This window comes from Thalassophryne amazonica, chromosome 19 (genome assembly GCF_902500255.1).
Source record: "Thalassophryne amazonica chromosome 19, fThaAma1.1, whole genome shotgun sequence".
NCBI lineage: Eukaryota > Metazoa > Chordata > Actinopteri > Batrachoidiformes > Batrachoididae > Thalassophryne > Thalassophryne amazonica.
The window spans coordinates 52,150,854-52,168,009 of NC_047121.1; the positions used below are offsets into that span (position 1 = coordinate 52,150,854).

A 17,156-nucleotide genomic window follows, 5' to 3' on the forward strand; every position below is an offset into this window, starting at 1 on the left:
ACTAGAATAACCAGGAATACATCAACACTTATTGATAATATATTGACACACATTACCGTGGGAAATATAATGGGAGAACTAGTCATTAGTGATATCAGTGACCATTTGCCTGTTTTGTTGCTTTCAACTTAATTCATCAAATTGACTATAGTAACATTATGAACTTCACACGGAAAATAACAAAAGAATCTATGGAAAATCTTAGAATGGATTTATTACATCAAAAATTGGATTGACATTTATATTGATGATGTAGATCAATCTTATGAATCATTCATGTCTATTGTTTCCAAGTTGTATGATAAACATTGCCCTTTTGTGTCAAAAGTTGGAAATAAGCAAAATATTGATAAACTTTGGATCACTAAGGGACTTCAGAATGCATGTAAAAATAAAAAAAATTGTAGAAACAGTCTCTAAAATTTAGAACAAATGAAGCAGAGAGAAGATATAAGACATATAAAATCAACCTAATTAACATTCTGTGATCGTGTAAAAGGCAGTACTGTAGTGATTTATTGGAAAACATAAAACTAATATTACTTGGAAGTTTTTAAATAAAATTATAAATAAGAAAAAAGTTGTTAAAGAATATAATGCTTTTTTTATACAAATACTGACACAGTTGTTAAAGAAAAGAAAGTTCATTGTTCATTGCATTGGGTTCATTGCACGTTGTTCTTTTTATGAGTTTTGTTATTGTCTGTGTTGTTATTCTGTGTGCTGAATAAATAAAATTATTTCATTCATTCATAGGTACAAGTAAACTGGAAGTACACTTACTTGTTTTCATTTTTAAAGAAGTATACTACAAGTAAACTTGGATAAACGTCTTCTTTCTTTTTGTAAAGGAAGAGTATTTAAGACTTCCCCACCGAGTCTTTATCAGACATTAATTCTTCTTGGTGATGATTTGAATGATTGTGTTACAGACAGGAATGTGATCCCGGATCAGCCAGTTAACACGGCTGGTTATTGATTAAACAGCTGGTCCCGGACTGTGCAGGGTGTTTCTTTTGTTCTCTCTTTCTGCATATTAAGTGTATGCGTACAGTCTGATGTTCTGGACGTAGCAGCTCATAAATCTCTTTTAAGGTTCACGTTCAGATCATCTTCTCCTGAGGGGAGACTTCCTGAACCGTCCAGATCTGTTTTCTTCATCACACGAAGCGTGTGGAGGAAACTCAGTTTCCCCTTCAGCAGACTTTCTCCGTCGTCTCTTGGACCACAAACATTATTACTTCCTGTCTGTGGAGGTCATTTTCCTGTGAACCTGGGAGAGGACGAGGTCACATCATTTCTGTCAAACTTTGCGCAGAACATGAGTTGTTTCCATAAAGGGTTTTCCTCACACCATCAGCTTCCTGATCAGTTCTCCACTGATAAACATCTCAGTGTAAAAGTGATAAACGCCACGTTTTTCCAGGCTTGAACTCATTATGGGACATAAAACCACATTTCTGGATGTATTCCTGAAAACGGCTATGATTCAAGTTCTGGAGTCGAGGCCATTGTGGAAGAGGACAGTACCCATCTGCTGCCACTGAGCCCAGCCTCACAGTCCTCATCACGGAGGCACGTGTGTGCTGGATCCTGCTCAGAAAACAGCACCATGTGTCCAAACCTCATAGCTGACAGTCCCTCACAGTGCACAGTGTCATCTGAGTCTCCATTAGTAACCCTTTGATTGGCTCAAAGTCATTCCAGCAGGTCCAAGGGTTGTCCATAGGGGCTGAGTACCAAAGACATAGTGTCCTTGTCTTAGGTCACTGGTTAGCATCAAAGTCTTCCAACCATACAGGAAGATGAGAAGCACCAGGACTCCAAAAGACCTCAGTTTGAATTTAATTGCATTTATTTATACAGTGTCAAATCATAGCAAAATTGGCCCCACCCTTATAAAAAAAGTAAGGATGTGGCCACTTTTGTCAGTATGGGTGGGTTAGGGTTAAACCTGTCTTGCCCTTAGAAAGATGAAGTTCACCCAAGTTTACTACTAGTATCCCTTTTTCAGGGGTGTGAGGACTCATGATGTGAGCATTGGACTTCTGTGCAGAAGGTTGCTGGTCCGAGTCTCGGCTGCAACCAGTACCTGATGCCCCAAGTATACACCAAGCCAGATTTATTGTTTTAAGCCTTACGCACCCTATGAGGAAGCATACTGGCAAGAGTGGTAAGGATGAACTTCTTCAAGTATTTTTTTTATTATAGAATTAGAATTAGAATAGCTTTTATTCACCAAGTATTTTCAAGGAATACAAGGAATTTGATTTTAGTTTGAGCTGTACTGTCTGTATGGCAAGCATAAATACACACTAAACTGGATGATGGATGTGTAGAAGATGATGAGCAGTTCCTGGGGCAGGTTGAACTTCCTGAGCTGTCTGAGGAAGTACATCGTCTGCCTAGCCTTTTTCCTGATGGAGTCTGTGTGGGAGGTCCACTTCAGGTCCTGGTGTAACAGTTTATCTACCCCCTGGGGGGAAGATATCCCAATATATGTTTGTCAATATGTATGTTTTTTTGTTTGTTTGTAATCGTTGCATTTTTCACCTTTAACTCGCTGTGCAGCACACAGTTTACATCGCAGACTCTTGCACGTTCACATATAAGCAGCCCTAGTAAGGTACCATTCAGTACACAAAAGGATCAAGGTCAAAGGTCAAGGTCACAGGAAGGTCAAATACTAAATTCAACTCCACAACTTTCCTGGTCGCAATTTTTGAAATATAGCAGCCCTTGTAAGGTACCTTTCAATGCACAAAAGGATCAAGCTCAAGGTCAAAGGTCACAGGAAGATCAAACACAACATACAACTAAACAACTTGTGCAAGGATAAGCAATAATAAACGTGTGCAAGGATAAGCAATAATAAGAATACTTGTAACAAGATTTCCAGGGCGGGGTGGAAGATATCCTAGGATATCTGGGGGGGGGGGGGGGGGGGGGGGGGGGGGCTGTACTTTTACACCGGGAGATGGTGGATGCCAGGAACCAGAAAGTGTCCACAGTGTTGTTGAGGGTGGGGGGGGGGGGGTTGATGGTGGGTTCCTCCTGTAGTACACTATTGTCTCCATAGGAAGAAACCTCGAGCAGATCAGACTCTGTGGGGTGACCATCTGCTCTGACCATACGATAAAGAAAAAAAATACAAAATTGTCAGAAGATGCAGCAACAGAATTGTTGAAGGTAAACAACTATTTATAGTCCAGAGCTCACAATGACAAGTGGGAAAGACTTGAACCGTCATTCTTCTGCAAAGGTATCAGCATCACCAAACACCTCTGTCCAGGGTCCTCAGGAAGATCTTCCAAAGTGTCTCCTGAACTCAAAGGCCACGGACATCTTTGAGATGAAGTCCTTGGCCTTGAAACCAGCTGGTCTGAATCAGGTCCTGCTCATTTCAGAGCAAGAAACTGTTGCACTCTTCTTTAAATGTTTGGAGGCAAATCAAGCTGTCAGAATGTCGTCTGTAAGTCAGCGGAGAGAATTCTTACAAAGGTAGCAAAGCCGAGCTTTGACCTAAACCCCGTTTTCAGATTGTTTTAAAGTGATGCATGTGGGCAGGCGTTGCCATGGCTGTGCACTCTTTCCCCTCACACATGCTGTGTTTTATTAAAAACATGAAAATTGTGGGTCAGTTTTGCAGAAGGCTCCTCCTGTGGTAAAGGTCCCTCCCCCTTCACAAAGTCCACAGTGGATCAGCACACATTCCCCCATGCACACATTTGTGCCTTGTGTTGTGTGGGTGAGGTGACATCATGGCGCTGCACTGGATTTAGTCCCCTTTGATTTTCCCGGAAACATGTTTGGAAAAGGATTTGCAATGATCTGCGTGTAGTGCACTCGCAGTGGGTGAGTTTGGAGCAGAGTTTTCTTTGCAGCCACTATAATGCACATTTCCACTGACTATATGTTGCAGCTGTAGACGTGTACTTGTGTTGCTGGTGCAAACAATAAGTAGACTTCTTTTGCATTGCAAAGATGTTCAGGTTGAAACCTGCATTTGTTGTTTCTGTGCAGTTTTGCATCCATCCAGTTGAGTTTGCATGAACTTTGTTTGAGATGTGAATGTTCAGGAGCAGCCAAGAAGACCCCTCAGTGGGGTCTTTCCCTTGCAGTTTGTGTTCTTATCCCATCACCACAGATGAAAATAACAGGAGGGTTTGGTAGCTTGAGTGCAGATCTTTGCCAAGTCTCTTTTCTGTACATTACAGCATGAATAATCATGCAGCCAAGAGAATAATCAGTTCTTTTATCATCACGTCCTGCATCCAGGTTCTTCCAAACACTTTGAAGAGCTGCACTCAGTTTGACAAGACAAAAGCAGCATTTTGTTTCTGCAAATGATATCATCCCACAAGCTGGTGGAGAAAACTTAAAAACACGTGTAAAAAAAGAAAGAAAAAAAAAGTCTAGGCTTTGGAAGAGGCATAGGCCTTTATAATGAATACTGTATGTTCTGGATTATAATTTACTTTTTTTTTTTATTATTATTATTATTAGTTGGAAGGTCCTGCAACTTATAGCCTGAAAGCACTTATACAGTAGTGTTCAGAATAATAGTAGTGCTATGCAACTAAAAAGATTAATCCAGGTTTTAAGTATATTTCTTATTGCTACATGGGAAACAAGGTACCAGTAGATTCAGTAGATTCTCACAAATCCAACAAGACCAAGCATTCATGATATGCACACTCTTAAGGCTATGAAATTGGGCTATTAGTAAAAAAAAGTAGAAAAGGGGGTGTTCACAATAATAGTAGCATCTGCTGTTGATGCTACAAACTCAAAACTATTATGTTCAAACTGCTTTTTTAGCAATCATGTGAATCACTAAACTAGTATTTAGTTTTATAACCACAGTTTTTCATGATTTCTTCACATCTGCGAGGCATTAATTTTGTTGGTTTGGAACCAAGATTTTGCTGGTTTACTAGTGTGCTTGGGGTCATTGTCTTGTTGAAACACCCATTTCAAGGGCATGTCCTCTTCAGCGTAGGGCAACATGACTTCTTCAAGTATTTTGACATATCCAAACTGATCCATGATACCTGATTTGCAATATATAGGCCCAACACCATAGTAGGAGAAACATGCCCATATCATGATGCTTGAACCACCATGCTTCACTGTCTTCACTGTGAACTGTGGCTTGAATTCAGAGTTTGGGGGTCTTCTCACAAGCTGTCTGCAGACCTTGGACCCAAAAAGAACAATTTTACTCTCATCAGTCCGCAAAATATTCCTCCATTTCTCTTTAGGCCAGTTGATGTGTTCTTTGGCAAATTGTAACCTCTTCTGCACATGTCTTTTATTTAACAGAGGGACTTTGCGAGGGATTCTTGCAAATAAATTAGCTTCACACAGGCATCTTCTAACTGTCACAGCACTTACAGGTAACTCCAGACTGTCTTTGATCATCCTGGAGCTGATCAATGGGTGAGCCTTTGCCATTCTGGTTATTCTTCTATCCATTTTGATGGTTGTTTTCCATTTTCTTCCATTTTCTCTGTTTTTTTTTTTTTGTCCATTTTAAAGCATTGGAGATCATTGTAGATGAACAGCCTATAATTTTTTGCCCCTGCGTGTAAGTTTTACCCTCTCCAATCAACTTTTTAATCAAACTACGCTGTTCTTCTGAACAATGTCTTGAATGTCCCATTTTCCTCAGGCTTTCAAAGAGAAAAGCATGTTCAACAGGTGCTGGCTTCATCCTTAAATAGGGGACACCTGATTCACACCTGTTTGTTCCACAAAATTGATGAACTCACTGACTGAATGCCACACTACTATTATTGTGAACACCCCCTTTTCTACTTTTTTTTTTACTAATAGCCCAATTTCATAGCCTTAAGAGTGTGCATATCATGAATGCTTGGTCTTGTTGGATTTGTGAGAATCTACTGCATCTACTGGTACCTTGTTTCCCATGTAACAATAAGAAATATACTCAAAACCTGGATTAATCTTTTTAGTCACATAGCACTACTATTATTCTGAACACTACTGTATGTAAAAATAAATAAATAAAAACAAATAGAGATGTAACAGTACACAAATATCAGACTTCAGTACTTTTTTCAGTCCAGTGATAATCAGCGGTGGATCCAGAAACTTGTGGGGGTGGTGTGTGTGTGTGTGTGTGTGTTGGGGGGGTGTGAATAATAAGAGTGGGTGAATAATAACAGAAAAAATGTAAAAATTTCAAAGTAAAATGTTCATTTTTATTGTAAACCATATCTTTCATAATCATTGATGATTTTTTGACAGATTTCCTTGAAATCGTGAAAAACACTTTCATCTGTAACAGTATCATCCGATCATAGACGTTTATCTGACTTCTACGAAAAGATGGTACAGTGGAAAAACCATCCTTGGTTCAAATCCCAGCCTGACCAGAAAATCACGAACGGCCTTTTGTCAAATTCAAATTTCAAATGTATTAATTTATATAGCACCAGTTCACGACGGGGTCACCTCAAGGCGCTTCACACAACACAACTTGAAAAACAGAACAAAATGAAGTAAAAGATTAAAAAGCACAATAAAAGAATAAAACATATAAAAGTAAAAAGAATAAAAACACATTAACATTAAATACTAACAATAAAACAGGGGGAAAAGATGGGTCTTCAATCTAGACTTAAAAATCTCCACAGAGTCCGACTGCTGTATCTGCACAGGGAGATCATTCCACAGAACAAGGGCACGATAAGAGAAAGCTCTGTGACCTGCAGACTTTTTATTCACCTTAGGGACACAAAGTAGTCCTGCACCCTGAGAACACAGAGCCTGGGTTTAATTAGGTCAGCTAGGTAGGGAGGTGCCAGTCCATGAATAATTTTAGAGGTTTGTAGCAGAACCTTAAAATCTGATCTCACAGGGACAGGAAGCCAGTGAAGAGATGCCAAAATGGGTGTAATGTGGTCAAACTTTCTGCTTCCTGTCAAAAGTCTGGCTGCAGCATTTTGAACCAGTTGGAGACCCCTAATGCTAGACTGCGGTAAACCAGAAAATAGAACATTGCAGTAGTCCAATCTAGAAGAGACATACACATGGATCAGGGTCTCAGCATCGGCCATAGACACGATGGGACGAATCTTCGCTATATTTCACAGGTGGAAGGAAGCAGTCCTCATAATATCTCTAATGTGGAGGTCAAAGGACAACGTAGGATAAAAAATGACCCCAAGGTTCCTCACTTTGTCAGTGTGATGTATGAGACACGAGCCTAGGCTAAGTGTTAACTGGTCAAATTGATGCCGATGTCTCACTGGACCAAGAACCATCATTTCAGTCTTATCAGAGTTTAAAAGTAGGAAGTTTCTAGACATCCAGCTTAATCCTCTGGTTGCTCCCAGTGTGTAGTGAGTGCCTTGTATGGCAGCACCCTGACAGCGGGGTGAATGTGAGGCATTATTGTAAAGTGCTTTGAGTGTCTGATGCAGATGGAAATGTGCTATATAAATGCAGTCCATTTACCATAAAAACTATTTCATATTGTTGATCATGAGATAATGACTAAGACTGTGGCAAACATTAGCTTATCAAACTTAAAAAGTCTCTTGTTCTCTTTTCTTTTTTTTAAACTTTTTATCTTTCTTTTCTTTCTTTCTTTCTTGTTTATTTGATAAGGACAATGCACATTAATGAACACTTTGTACATTTTCATGCCATAGTGTAAATATGCCAGATTTAGCTAAAAGCTGCTTTCCATCTGTAGTCCTCAGACACACAACAAACACCAATTACAATAAATACAAAACATTAAATTATATACATTCATTCATACATTCTTCATATGTATGTTTTTTTCTTTGCACCCCCCCCCCCCCCCCCATGGATACATCCCTGGTGGAAACAAAAACACAGCATTAAAGATATTTCACCTATGAAACATTTTCTTGAATTCTTGTGGAACATTTGTTTAAAAATGTATGTGATTTCTTCTCCAGTGTGACTTGTACATGCTTTTTCCTCTTCATGATGCATGTTTTTTGGCAGATGTGACGTATGTCTCATGTGCCTTATAATCCAGAAAACATGGTACGTGAATAAATGAGTCCATCCCCTCCAGTTTGTGAACATGATGACTCAAAAACAACAAATGTGATCATCTTGTAACTTACCAAATTAAAAGAGCATATAATGAGGACAAACTGATTAAAATGTGCTTAACCTTGATGCACCAGATCAATACAAAAAGAAGGTTGTTGTGCTTATTTCATATCCAATATACAACTGCTGGACATATAATCACACGCATGATGGAAATTATGAGCATGTGTAGTTGAAGTTAAATGTAGGTTTCATTTCCAAAACCAAGGTCTGGCGGCCACCAAGGTGGCCGCCACACCACCACCGTGAAAAACTCCAGAAACATGGCCCATCAAGCACATGGTTTTGGCACAGCAGCCTAGGAACAGAAAATACTTTTTCTTCCAGATTTAATATCCAAAAGGTTTATAACTTTGGTTTTAATGGCATCAATGTAATTTTGCTGATGTGATGAAATGAGGCCAAACATTGTAAATGGTTTCATGTTCAGGACGCTGCCTCGCACCAAGTTTTCAGGTTGTACCTCTGCCAGCCATCATTAGATCACACAAAGCAGGTCAGTGATGCTTTCTGTGCCATTTAACTGCTTGTGGCGTCACCTGGTGGTAATTAGACACAACTGCAGCCAGTATGTCACTGATTTCTGAGCCAATAGAAAAGTACTTCATATATCGCTGCTGTACTGAACAATTGTATTTTGGGATCATGTGTCTGGGAAACCACTGAGGCTTTGAGAACACATGAAAAACAAATCATTTCAATTGGGTCTATTTTTAAGACTGCTCCTGCTGAGTAACATGACATAAAGTTCTTATTCATTTTGGGCTAATAAATCAATTCAATTTCAGCTTATTTCATTTATATCACACCAAATCACAACAAAGCTGCCTCAAGGCGCTTCACACAGTAAGATCTAACGTTAGAACACAGGTGACAGTGGGAAGAAAAACTCCCTCTGATGATTTGAGGAAGAAAACTCAAGCAGACCAGACTCAAAGGGGCGACCCTCTGCTTGGGCCATGCTAACAGTTACAAGGTTTTTACAACCCCTAGCAAAAATTGTGGAATCACCGGCCTCGGAGGATGTTCATTCACTTGTTTAATTTTGTAGAAAAAAAGCAGATCACAGACATGACACAAAACTAAAGTCATTTCAAATGGCAACTTTCTGGCTTTAAGAAACACTATGAGAAATCAGGAAAAAAAATTGTGGCAGTCAGTAACGGTTACTTTTTTAGACCAAGCAGAGGGAAAAAAATATGGAATCACTCAATTCTGAGGAAAAAATTATGGAATCATGAAAAACAAAAGAATGCTGCAGCACATCACTAGTATTTTGTTGCACCACCTCTGGCTTTTATAACAGCTTGCAGTCTCTGAGGCATGGACTTAATGAGTGACAAACAGTACTCTTCATCAATCTGGCTCCAACTTTCTCTGATTGCTGTTGCCAGATCAGCTTTGCAGGTTGGAGCCTTGTCATGGGCCATTTTCTTCAACTTCCACCAAAGATTTTCAACTGGATTAAGATCCGGACTATTTGCAGGCCATGACATTGACCACATGTGTCTTTTTGCAAGGAATGTTTTCACAGTTTTTGCTCTATGGCAAGATGCATTATCATCTTGAAAAATGATTTCATCATCCCCAAACATCCTTTCAATTGATGGGATAACAAAAGTGTCCAAAATATCAATGTAAACTTGTGCATTTATTGATGATGTAATGACAGCCATCTCCCCAGTGCCTTTACCTGACATGCAGCCCCATATCATCAATGACTGTGGAAATTTACATGTTCTCTTCAGGCAGTCATCTTTATAAATCTCATTGGAACGGCACCAAACAAAAGTTCCAGCATCATCACCTTGCCCAATGCAGATTTGAGATTCATCACTGAATATGACTTTCATCCAGTCATCCACAGTCCACGATTGCTTTTCCTTAGCCCACTGTAACCTTGTTTTTTTCTGTTTAGGTGTTAATGATGGCTTTCGTTTAGCTTTTCTGTATGTAAATCCCATTTCCTTTAGGTGGTTTCTTACAGTTCGGTCACAGACGTTGACTCCAGTTTCCTTCCATTCGTTCCTCATTTGTTTTGTTGTGCATTTTCGATTTTTGAGACATATTGCTTTAAGTTTTCTGTCTTGACGCTTTGATGTCTTCCTTGGTCTACCAGTATGTTTGCCTTTAACAACCTTCCCATGTTGTTTGTATTTGGTCCAGAGGTTAGACACAGCTGACTGTGAACAACCAACATCTTTTGCAACATTGCGTGATGATTTACTCTCTTTTAAGAGTTTGATAATCCTCTCCTTTGTTTCAATTGACATCTCTCGTGTTGGAGCCATGATTCATGTCAGTCCACTTGGTGCAACAGCTCTCCAAGGTGTGATCACTGCTTTTTAGATGCAGACTAACGAGCAGATCTAATTTGATGCAGGTGTTAGTTTTGGGGATGAAAATTTACAGGGTGATTCCATAATTTATTCCTCAGAATTGAGTGAGTCCATATTTTTTTCCCTCAGCTTGGTCTAAAAAAGTAACCGTTACTGACTGCCAAAATGATTTTTCCTGATTTCTTATAGTGTTTGTTAAAGCCAGAAAGTTGCCATTTGAAATGACTTTAGTTTTGTGTCATGTCTGTGATTTGCTTTTTTTCTACAAAATTAAACAACTGAATGAACATTCTCCGAGGCCGGTGATTCCATAATTATTGCCAGGGGTTGTACAAAGGTGAAGAAACAGGAAACAGAAAACCAAAGTAACATCAAAAACAAAGTGCATTATTGAGATGAGCACACAGTCATTGGTGCCTGTGCTCATTGTTGTGAGATAAGTCCAGCACCCTGGGTTGCAGGGCCAGCGTCCATCCATCACATAGTCAGGGGGCCACAGCACAAGCTGTCTTCATGGAAGACTGCATTCCAAAAGCAGACTGCAGTGGCTCAGAGAGTTGAGGCAGCAGCATGCTCCGTTTCCTAATAAAATGAATTTAAAAGAGTAAAAAGCATAGTAACATACTATGCCAGTATGCTAGTTATACAAAAGGGAAAATAAGTGCGTCTTAAGTCTGGACTTGAAAGTCTCCACAGAATCCGACTGTTTTATTGATGCAGGGAGATCATTCCACAGAACAGGAGCATGATAAGAGAAAGCTCTGTGACCTGCAGAATTTTTGTTCACCCTAGGGACACAAAGTAGTCCTGCACCCTGAGAACGCAGAGCCTGGGCCGGTACATAAGGTTTAATTTGGTCAGCTATATAGACTAGTAGCAGAACCTTAAAATCTGATCTCACTGGGACAGGAAGCCAGTGAAGAGACGCCAGAATGGGTGTAATGTGGTCAAACTTTCTGCTTCCTGTCAAAAGTCTGGCAGCAGCATTTTGAACCAATTGGAAAGCCCTAATGCTGGACTGCAGTAAACCAGAAAATAGAACATTGCAGTAGTCCAATCTAGAAGAAACAAACGCATGAATCAGGGTCTCAGCATCAGCCATAGACAGGATAGGACAAATCTTCGCTGTATTTTGCAGGTGGAAGAAAGCAGTCCTTGTAATATCTCTAATGTGGAGGTTAAAGGACAACGTAAGATCAAAAATGACCCCAAGGTTCCTCACTTTGTCAGTGTGATGTTTGACACACAAGCCTAGGTTAAGCGTTAACTGGTCAAATTGATGCCGATGTCTCACTGGACCAAGAACCATCATTTCAGTCTTATCAGAGTTTAAAAGTAGGAAGTTGCAAGGCAATCTTCTAAGGATTTTATGTGGATGAGATTACCAGCAGTTATCGGCATGTATAACTGAGTATCATCAGCAAAGCAGTGAAAGGTAATCCCAAAACATCACAATATGTGCCCAAGGGGTGCTATATAAAGGGAGAAAAGCAGGGAACCTAAGACGGAAACCTGCGGAACCCCATATTTCATGCCAACAAGGTTAGGTTAGGTAATGTACAGGACACAGTGAGAACGACTGGTCAGGTAGGATGTCAACCATGCAAAGACATTCCCAGTAATCCTAAAATGATTTTCCAGCCTATCGAGTAGAATATGATGATCCACGGTATCAAATGCAGCAATAAGATCCAACAGCATCAAAAGCATAGTGGTGTCTGAATCCATTGCAAGTAGAAGATCATTCACCACTTTAGTGAGAGCCGTCTCTGTGGAATGATATTTTCTAAAAGCAGACTGCAGTGGCTCAAAGAGATTATTCTCAGTAAGATAGTCCATGAGCTGCTGTGTCACGCGTAAGTTACCCATAAGGTCAAAGGACACAGCTGTTTGTTGATTTTTGTATGGTACCTCATTTTATTTTCGTCAAACGTTAATCCTCTCCCTCCCAACTCTTCTGTACTTTGCTGCATGGTGAATCTGTCTGATAAGACCGATGATTGTTGTGCACATATCATTCATCACAGAACCTACTGTGGACAAACTATATGCATGAATTACCGACCAATTCCCATTTAAGTCAAAACGGGAGCCTTGTTACTGTCAAGACATGAAGTTTGTAAAATGTGTAAAAAAAAAAAAAAAAAAAAAAAAGATTATAATTTCGCCTGGACTGAAGAGGATTAACTTCTTAAATGAATAATCAGTCGAGACATTTGAGCAGCTTTTGTCACCATCTAGTGGGTGAGGTGAGCATTTCAGAGATTTTGTACATTTCTTACTTGAAACCCAAAATACAGCAAAAAAGGGTAATTCATAAATGTCAGAAATGCATGATTTTTTTTTTTTTTTTGCATACACAGCGTTGACCTCCCACTATTAATTTATAAATAATGAATTTTGAGAGTTTTATGGTTCTTGAGTTTACAGACATGGAAGGTTTTGCTGTGCAGATGGAAGGATGGACGGAAGGACAGAAATTTGTCTTGACAAGCAAAACCTACAGTACTGACAAATTAATTTTATGTTCCTTTAAAATCATTCAGTCAGTCGAATGATATATCAAAATCTGTTTAGGACAAAGAAATGTCTAAAGAACTCTAAAATGTGGATTTGGACATGAACTGGTTGATTTTGGAGCTGTGACTGAGTCGCGGTGGCATCATAGCTTGTGTTGCCTGGACATTTCAGCCAAAGCTTAAACAACAGAAAGAAACCCATCCAAATCTGAATGAAGTCCACATTGTTTCCACTCCCCAAATCAAACCCTGCACTGATTTTTTTTCTCCCCCCAAAATAAGGTCCAAAACTTTGTGAGTTACGCTTTGCAGAGTCTGTTTCCTAAAAATGACTTCAAACTAATATTTCGCCTTTTTCTGTGCTCACATTTCTAGGCTCAAGAGGTTGCTTGAGCATGAGAAAGCCTACCAGGTGCGAAAGGAGAAGGAGCACGCTAAACGTCTGGCCAAGTTGCAGGAGGAGCTGGTCAAGCTGAAGTCCTTTGCCCTGATGCTAGTGACTGACCGCCAGCAGAACCTAGAGCAGATAGACCAGCAGAGCCAGCGTGTCCAGGAACTCAGCCAGCAGCTGCAGCAGCAGGACCAGGCGCTGGGTGAGGCCGGTGAGCGTGCCCGGGAGGACAGCCACAGGCTGCTGAGCCTGGAGTCCCAGCTGAAGGAGAAATCAGCAGAGTTTACCCAACGGCATGAGGAGATGACTGCCAAGCTGGCCAGTCAGGATCTCCACAACCGCCAGCTTAATGCCAAGCTTTTAGGACTTGCACAGAAGGTGGACGAGCTCGAAGAGAGCAATGGGAACTTAAGGAAGTCCGAGGAGGAGCTGCAAGAGCTGAGAGAGAAGATCGGCAAAGGGGAGTGTGGCAACTCCAACTTAATTTCTGAGTTAGAGGTCCTGCGGAAACAGGTTTTGGAGATGGAAGGAAAGGATGAAGAGATTACGAAGACTGAAAGCCAGTGTAAGGAGCTCAGGAAGAAACTGCAAGAGGAGGATGCAAAGAGTAAAGACCTTCGACTGGAGGTAGAGAAGCTCCAGAAGAGAATGGTGGACTTGGAGAAACTCGAGGGTCCCTTCAGCATCAGTAAGGAAGAGTGCACCCAGTTAAATATTTCTTTAGAAAGAGAGCGGGACGTGACCAAGGTGCTCTCGGATGAAGTTGTTGCTCTGAAGATCCGTATGAAAGAGCTGGAGTCTTCTGAACTCAGGCTAGAAAAGTCTGAGTTGAGCCTGAAGGACGACTTGAGTAAGTTGAAGTCACTGACGGTGACTCTGATGGAGGAACGCAGAACTTTGATGGAAAGACTGAAGTTGGATGAGAAGAAAAAAGAGGATTTGAATAAAATGGTCAAAGCTGAACAGGGAAAAGTCATGGAGGTGACCGAAAGATTAATAGAGGAAAGCAAAAAGTTCTTCAAGTTAAAATCAGAGATGGAAACCAAAGTAGAGACTCTGACTTTAGAAAAGGTCGAGCTCAGCAGTAAGCTGGCCTATGAAATTGATAAAACTAAAGATCTTAATTCTACTGTTGGCCAAATGAAGAAAAGGTTAGAAGCATTTGAGCAAAGTGAAAAGATGAGCGTGAAAAATTTGATCAAGTGCGAAATAGGAAAAATACCGGAATCTGTTAAAAAAGAAGACAACAAAATCAAAGAACTGACCTTTGAAATTGAGCATTTAAAAAGTCGTCTCAAACATTTGGAAGTCTTAGAGGGAGATCTGATCAGAACAGAGGATCAGTACGACCTCTTGGAAAGAAGATTCATAACTGAACAAGACAAGGCTAATGTTCTTTCCCAGCAGGTGGATGAAATGAGGAGTCAGATAGCACGGAACAAAGCTGTGGAGAAAGGAGAGGAGAAGAGCCATGAAGACCTCCGACAGCAGTGCAAGAGAGAGGAGGCCAAAACCAGGGATCTGCAGGTGGATGTCGTGGCCCTCAAGGAGAAGATCCATGAACTGATGCACAAAGAAGATCAGCTTTCCCAGCTGCAAGTTGACTACTCTGTCCTACAGCAGAGGTTCTTGGAAGAGGAAGAGAAAGCCAAGAACATGAGCACTGAAGTTTTCCATCTCACCAAAGAGCTCGAGGTCACGAAGCGTCATAGTCGGGTATCACGTCCTAGTTTAAATGGGAGGAGAATGGTGAATGTAGGTGTGACGTCCACTGGAGTGCAGACAGATCCAACGTCCACTGGGACAGCGGAGGAGGATACGGCAGCAGTCTTCATCCACAAATCTGTTCAGGAGGAGAATCACATCATGAACAACATCAGACAAAAATGCCTGAAAAAGCCAACGGAAAGGACACCTGAACGGTGCCCTTCATCAAGCAGTGACCTAGGTATGAAGAAATCCTGGATTCCCTGGATGAGGAAGAAGGACAACATCCACCATGAGACCAACCTGGAAAAGCCACTGCACATGAACGGAGATCATATATCTTCTGAACTGACCACGCCCCCCAAACAAGGCCAGCCGTTGCACATACGAGTAACACCAGACCACCAGCACAGCATGACCACTGTGGAGATCACTAGCTCCAAGGCTGGTGATGTGTTTTCAGCACCCCTTAGCCCCAACCCATGTCATCACAAACCCAAGATCACAATCATTCCCACTCACTCTGCTGCAACACCCAGAGTTAGGACCACCACTGGACCTCAGGGTGCTGAAAGAACCAAGTCCCCAGTTACTATCACAACCATATCCAGAGCAAAGTCTCCAGAGAGCAGACGTGTGTGTTCGCCCACATCAGGAAGGCCTCTGTCTCCTCTTCCTATGATGACGGTCAGTACGGCCACAGTACCACAGGCTTCTGCTTCTCCAGAGCCCCAGGAGATGACCGTGGGCCGTGCTGTCTTCAAGGTCACGCCAGAGAAGCAAATGGTCCCGATCCCCATGCGGAGGTCCCACAACAACACCAGCATCATCTCCACCCCTGATGATAGCAAGATCCACATACAGCTAGCAAACACCATCCAGCCAAAAACGGTCACCAGACCGGTGGCTTCTCTAGCAGACAGCAAGGAAATGACCTTATCGACCGGTACGGTTCTGCGTTCGCCACGCCAAATCACCACCGCTGCTACCAGGAGCACAGCGAGTAAAGTGACCAGCAGCATTACCATCACCACCGTTACCTCGACCGCGCCCAAAGCCACGCACGGCACCGTGAGTCTGGTGCAATGTGCATCAACTTTTATCATCTATATGCTTTTGAGTAGAAACCACCTGAATGTTTGATTAGTCAAATAAGTAAACTAACAGACTCGCTGGAGAGAAGATTAATAATAATAACAAAATAACAAATGTCTCATTTTCTGCTTCTCAAATGTGAGGATTTGCTGCTTTTCTTTTCCAGTGGAGACTCTCGTGTCTCCATTTTTTAATACGAACTGTTAAATACTCCAGTAATAGTTAACAAGTGTTGTTAAAAAAGGGATTAGTTCATTTAAATCGGGTAAATTAAAGTCTCTTACGTAGGGCGCCCCCTATGGGTTGTTATTGCCTCTAGCATTCATCTGTGGCTGCAGCTTCAAGTTTGCCAACTCTCAGATGCCCCCTGCTGGCCAGAGGCCTCAAGCAGTTGGAAACTGAGACTATATGAGATATATGAGAAACATTTGTTAGATGATTTATAGACAGACAGACAGTCCGTCCGTCCTCTCCAGGCTGTTAACACGATGACTCAAAAGCCTTGAATGTTTTCCTCTTGTAAGTCTCCAAATTAAGAGGATAAAGTGATTAACATTCGGCTAACTTTGATGCACCACATTGGTTTATCTAATACACCAAACCTCTCTGGCACCTGCCTGACGTGCCTCGGTCTGATACGGGGAATAATCTGATCAACACATGCTCCATGGAAATAAGGAGCAGGTGTGGTTGAAGCTACATATGCTAGTTTCTTTCATTTTCAAAGTCTAGGTCTAAAGGCCAATAAATCACGGCCATCACTGCTGTGTTCTTTATCAGTGGGAGAGATACCACCCCATTTTATTGTGTGTCTGGTTCCAAGTCGGCTGCTGTTTTTACATTAAAGATTGAACCAGTAAGAGCCAAATCAGCAGTGAAAGAGGCTGATAGTTCAAAGAAGAAGAATCATCATCATCATCATCATCCCATATTTAAATGTGGTTGTTTTGATGACATTCTAAATAAGTCAGACCAAACTGATCA

General features: G+C 41.1%; 1 protein-coding gene across 2 annotated transcripts in view; it reads left to right on the forward strand.

Moving 5' to 3' along the window:
• LOC117532044 (filamin-A-interacting protein 1-like) overlaps positions 1-17,156 on the forward strand; it is a 58,957-nt gene that overhangs the window by 39,974 nt on the left and 1,827 nt on the right. For both annotated transcript variants that reach the window (XM_034195269.1, XM_034195270.1), the window contains one exon: positions 13,355-16,148. In XM_034195269.1, the coding sequence (XP_034051160.1) occupies positions 13,355-16,148 (2,794 nt within the window). The remainder of the gene's footprint in view (positions 1-13,354; positions 16,149-17,156) is intronic.